This window comes from Genypterus blacodes, unplaced genomic scaffold (assembly GCF_046128005.1).
Source record: "Genypterus blacodes isolate CSIRO-AG114 ecotype Tasmania unplaced genomic scaffold, CSIRO-AGI_Gbla_v1 ptg000154l_1, whole genome shotgun sequence".
Classification (NCBI taxonomy): Eukaryota; Metazoa; Chordata; class Actinopteri; order Ophidiiformes; family Ophidiidae; genus Genypterus; species Genypterus blacodes.
The window spans coordinates 2,653,298-2,659,297 of NW_027466956.1; the positions used below are offsets into that span (position 1 = coordinate 2,653,298).

The 6,000-nt window shown below is 39.2% G+C and overlaps 1 protein-coding gene across 2 annotated transcripts in view; it reads left to right on the top strand.

Annotated features, from left to right (window-relative positions):
- The window catches only part of LOC143012716 (exocyst complex component 3-like), a 40,189-nt gene extending 35,078 nt beyond the window's left edge, over positions 1 to 5,111 (top strand). Inside the window, exons 14-15 of one of the 2 annotated variants that reach the window (XR_012965073.1) lie at positions 2,523 to 4,391; positions 4,423 to 5,111. Coding sequence is in view for 1 of the 2 variants with exons in the window: in XM_076165983.1 (XP_076022098.1) it covers positions 2,523 to 2,724 (202 nt within the window). In the remaining variant the exon portion in view is untranslated. Of the gene's footprint in view, positions 1 to 2,522 lie in introns of both variants that reach the window. The other variant, XM_076165983.1, reaches the window with a different exon arrangement.
- Positions 5,112 to 6,000: the final 889 nt, after the last annotated feature.

The window sequence follows — 6,000 nt, forward strand, 5'->3', positions numbered from 1 at the left end:
ATGTCAATATAATGAGCACTTTTTTGTCCCTATTCCTGTGCAAATACTTTACTAATGTTTGCCAGAGTAAATCTATCTGGCAGCATTTGAGTCACAATGCCAGGCAAATGTAGTTTTAACAAAAAGTTATCGTTTCATTCAGTCAGATTTGCAGTTGGTATGATAAGAGCATCAACACAAATCTTTCTTTTAAGCAGCTTTTAAGAGCAGAGAAAGTAATTTTCATGTCATCATTTCAGGGATTGAGGTTTGAACCTTGAAGTTTACTGTACTGTGGTCAGCTGAGATCAGGAAGTAGGATGGAGGGATTTTTGCCACATGGCAATTTCTTATAAATCAATACTGAAGTGAAACACACATGACTATTACTCGTGTCACTGTGGAGCAAGATTTTAACCAAGAAAAAAGCCCAGAGTGAAGACACAAAACACGACAACCTGTTTTTGATTTCCGTATGAAAAGCTTAGAATCATAGCTTCAGAGGAGGTGGTTAGCAGATTGACAAAATACCCCATTTACTTCAAAGCACCCTGGTGAATCTTATTTTAAAATAAGAACCGGAGAGCCATTATTGAGTGTGTGTTGTCATTATTATGACTAGACTGAGGTATTTGACAGAATTTTGTGTTACATAAAGCCTGAGCCTGAGCTCAGGAAATGCATGTCTATTTTTTCGAAAAGAATATTGTTTTTGTTTATATCTGAAATTCACAGACAAGTTTCATGAGTGGAAATGGTAACAAACCTTTTCCAAATTAACTTATTTATTTATTGTTTTATTACTGTTTATAAATGAGTTGACATTAAATAAAAAGGTCAGACATTTGCCATAAGAAGCTCACATTTGTTAATGCTCACATTTCAACAACACAGGAAATTAACAATGACCAATAAATTAAGATGACACAGCACAGAAAATAAGTAAGGGACAATGTAGTATTATTAGCAGATGAGTATATAAAGGTAAGTGGAGAAGTTTAATCCATGAAATCACCCTCTGACAATACATGATCCCACTAACAACATGCGTAGTTACCAAAGAAACAAGTCACTATTTAGTACAATATATTAAGTGAATTCAGTTCTAATTTCAAGAATCCACTGAGGAAAATAGTTTCATGCTTGAAGGAGTGTGTGTGCGTGCATGTGCGGGTACTGCTACAGGCAACACATCAAAACAAAGGGGTATAAGAGATGTGATCCAAATGTAATTTAGTGGTTATCACGTTTTGTGTTTGTATTTCTGCCCCTAAATGTTGCTGGTTTGCTTGAATGTTAAAACACTCTGCCAGGACTTCCAAGCATTCCTAGTAAATTCAATTCAACTTTATTTATATAGCGCCAAATCACAAAAAAATGTTTTCTCAAGCATTTAAAGAAGCCCAACATTCCAGCCCTAACTATAACCTTTATCTAAAAGGAAAGTTCTAAGCCTACACTACACAGGGTGTCTGACCCCGGACCGAATCTGGGAGATGGTTCCACAAGAGAGGAGCCTGATAACTGAATGCTCTACTTCCCGTTCTCCTTTTGGAGAAAGTAGGAACCACAAGTGAGCCTGCACTCTTTGAAGTAAGATAGAGCCTGACCATCAAGTGCTTTGAAAGTGTGCAGGAGGACTTTAGTTGGCAGTGAGGATTTTAAACTCTATTCTGTATTTTACTGGGAGCCAGTGCAGTGAAGCTAAAATGGGAGAAATATGATCTCCTTTCCTTTCCTTTTTTGGTCAGGACAGGTGCAGCTGCATTTTGGGCCAACTGGAGAGTGTTCAGAGAATTATTAGGGCAGCCTGATAATAATGAATTACAATATTCCAGCCTAGAGTTAACAAATGTGTGGACAAGTTTTTCTGCATCATTCTGTGTGCCTGATGTTTGCAATGTTGCGTAAGTGAAGAATGCAGACCTTGAAATGTGTTTTTATGTGGCTGTTAAACAACAGATCCTGATCAAAGATAACTCCTACATTTCTTTCAGTGGCGCTGGAGGCCAGGATAAATTTCATGATGGCTATCTCATTTAAGGTGTTTAGGGCCAAGCACAATAACCTCTGTTTTATCAGAGTTAAGTAGTACAAAAATGATAGGACATCCAGGTCTTAATGTCCTAAAGGCATGCTTGGAGTTTATGAAATTGACTGGACTCCTCTGGCTTCATTGATAAATAAAGTTGGGTATCAGTGTTTCTAAATAATTTTACCTAATGGAAGTAGATACAGAGTATTGGTCCAAGCACTGAACCTTGAGAGACTTTCATGTGTATGGCTGATTCATTAGCAAGGTTAGCAAGGTATGTCAAATGGCAGTGAACAGTTCAGTTACCTGGATGACCAGTTACTTATCTGTCCCAGAGACGGTGTTTTTGAGAAAATAACTGACAGGCGAATGAAAGACCTTACCTTTATTTAGAGATTGCTGTTCTGTAAACTTGGACAGATTTTACTGCTAACTCTTGTTACTCTTAGGACTTCAACTTGTAATGGTTTGTATTGTGTTGGTGTGATTTTCTGTGTTCCTCCTGCAGCAGGAAGCACTTGGCTGCTGTTTTGTACTTCAGAGGTGTGAAGCGGGGCCGAGAACGCCAACAGATCCTGGAGACACTCGGCAACCTGAAGAGGGATGTTTGCGACGCTGGTGACAGAAGCCGGGTTTTATTTGGTGACATGCAGGTCATCAACCGCACAAACTTTTTGTCCAACCTGCCATTCTCCTGTCTCAGCCCCTGACATTTCCCAAACATGAGGGATGATTCGCTGGGGTTTTGGAAAATGTGCAGAAAGCTTGGGGTGCTGGGACATATTTCTCTGAAGTAACATGCGTGTCCGAAGACACAGCCATTGAATAGTGTTAAGGATAATTTTGATTATTGTCACAAGAATTCTTTTCTTCAGGCACGGAGACTTCAGAACACTTGGGTTGAGAGTTTATTGCTGCAGCAAGAGTCAAGTCAGTTACATTTACATTACGATCATTTGGCAGACGTTTTACCCAAAGCGACTTACATTACATTACCACCCTTCGCAGAGGGGGGAGCAACTGGGGGTTCGGTGCCTTGCTCAGGGGCACCTCGGCAGGGACTCAAACCAGCAACCCTCCGGTTCTTAGGCGGAAGCTCTACCCACTAAGCCACTGCCTCCCTGCACCATGCACTGGAGGGCTTGATCAGGCTGCTCTATGAGAGGCAGAGGATACTTATTCCATATACTAATATATGTTTAAACCCCTGAAAATCAATACAAGGTTTGAACAAGCCATCTCTTTTACCCACAGATTAATAACCTGCACCCACCCGTTTTTAGATTGTTTTTTCATTTAACTGTTCTTCTGAGCCTATAAATGTGCTTATGCTAATTTAGACTTTGCATGGGTGCCATTATTTTCTTGTTCTTCCCTCTTTCCAGGGACAAACAACCCTGTGAAGTGAGGGACACACTAGTTTCTGCTCGACTCAGGCTGCAGTGTGTTAAACTTTCCTTCCTGTGCCGCTAGTTCCTTTGTGAATCTGCCATCTTTGTTTTCAAACCTTGGCAAAAACAGGACTCAAGTTGAGATCCGGACATAAAGACTAGTTAGAATGCGGCCAAAACAGTAGAAATACTTCTCAGATGGCTGGAGAGAAACTAACTGGATAGCTGAGTCTACAATCTGACAAGTTCGGAGAGTTTGGGCCGTATTTAAGAAGAGAGCAGCAAATTATGTGCTTGTTGGCAGCTGGGGATGCTGGAGACTCGACTCCTAATCCTACAATCACACTCACAGGCATACACACATAGGCGTGTGTGGTCATTGCAGTCTGGGTTGACTGATTTTCAATACCTCAAATCATCATCTTATACATGGTTGCCAGAGGACTTTGTCCCTGTCACACACAGTCTTGATCAGTTTAACAATATCAACAGGACACACTACCACACTACCAGCAGGAAACATCTTGGTGCACACTGTCTGAGTCAATCATAAGACTATCTCTAGTCAGACTGCTTGTCTCCTCCTGTACTGGACTTCAGCATGCTCTCATAGTATAACTCAATCAACATTTTTCCAACAATTATACTGACATGGACAGACATGGTTGAATTGTAGGACATTGTGTTGCCTTGTCACAGTGCTGTCAGGGCTTTATGGAATGCTGGTGGTTGTTTGCCTTGATTGCTCAATGGAAAAATGCAATGCATTTAAATGATGGTTGTATAAATGATCATGCCAGGTTTAATTTGTAATTATTTACCTTTGTTGAACACACTTATTGTAAGTCTCTTTGGATAAAAGCGTCTGCTAAATGACCATAATGTAATGTAATTGTGTGGTGCAGATTTGCTGTTTTGATCCCTTAGAAGCTAATCTCTATATTTCTGACTTATGTGCTAAACATTCTTCACATCAGTAACCAGCAGTTTCTGTGTGCGCTTAATTTAACTTATCAGTCAGTCACCATCGCAAATGTACAGACTGATTTTGTGTAATTAAAATTATAAACATGTATGTAACTGACCTTCTTACATATGTCAAAGACAAATTCCCTTTTGTTTCTGTCAATTAAATAGTTAAATATTGGAAAGGCAGAACAAAATCAAGGTGGTACTGTACATATTGTAGTAATTTTAATCATTTTATGACTGTGAAGTCTTGAGATTTTGTAATGTAACAGCTCCACCGATGGTCTACACTCTTTTTTCTTTTTTCTCTGTCTAGAACATGTACAAACAATGTGTTTAGGAATAAACCGGTGGCAGAGAATTTATTTAGTATTTAAATGGAAATGTACCTATTAGCGATTACTACACTGGAGGTATGTTATGAGCCAAAATACCGATTTTCAAACCAACTGATTCTTTGTGTGAGGGCTTCTTACTCTTTACATGGATACTGGCTGATTGTGACAGATTAGAGCAATGGACTGTGGATGATTGGAATAAGACTAAAGCAGCCTTGTCCCAGTTTTTGTTGATATTGTCTCACACTTTCAGGCACAGCAAACCTAACAGGGGAGATACAGAACATCCAATCAAGCCATGCTTATGTCTAAAATCTCTGATCAGTGAAATTAAGCCTGATCGGACTTTCTGAAGCTTCTCCAGGAGCACAAGTGTTCATCTCTGAACAAAAGAACCCATGAAACATCCCAAACAAGCCAACACTTTACTTTCAGGGATCATTAATTTACTATGTGTTTCTAAAGTGTTTGGGCTCACTGCCCATGATGAAGAATGAAAGGAATCTGCTAATAGAGCCTCTATGTTACACTGTGTTTCCACAGTGTGGTTGTGGTCAAAGTTGTCACTGTCTGTTACAGTCTTACACGAACATCCTGACATCTGTTCACTTTCACTTTTGGTATAAAAATAGCTTTGATCTTGCTCACACTTAAATTTTTAATTTTCCCTTTATGGGGATCACATTTGCAATCCAACAAGAGCGTCAAAAGTCAACCATGCTGTATTTATAGAGCATACATGATCAAAAAAACAGTTTTATAGAGTCAGTTTATACATTTATACAGTCAGTTCTGAATGTTTGTATGATGTGCAGGTCAGAAAGGCAAGGAAATGTTGGAGTGTTTTTAGCTGAGGGTCTGGTTGGCAAATATCAGGACATTTTCAGATGTATTTTCCACAGATCGATTAAAATGGATCAAAATATGGCTCTGAGAATATGAGATATCATGTGGTGTTTCCTTTTTACTTTACATGTTCACAACACGTACTGGCCAACAGATACAGTGCATAGTTAACTCACTGTTCTCACTTAGTATGTTTACATACACAACACATAATAATTGTAAACATCACGTAAACCCCATGATCAGATTGAAATTGGCTGTTGCTCAAGGTAAATTCATGTTTTCGTGTAAGATGATGCAACTGTAAAATCAAGTTGCTCAGGCATGTAAACATTGTGACCAGTGACAGTAAGACACCACCATGTGCATTTCCACAACCGGTGAACTCAACTGACATTCTGATTAAATGATATATGTAAATTTGGCGAACCCCTGAATCCTA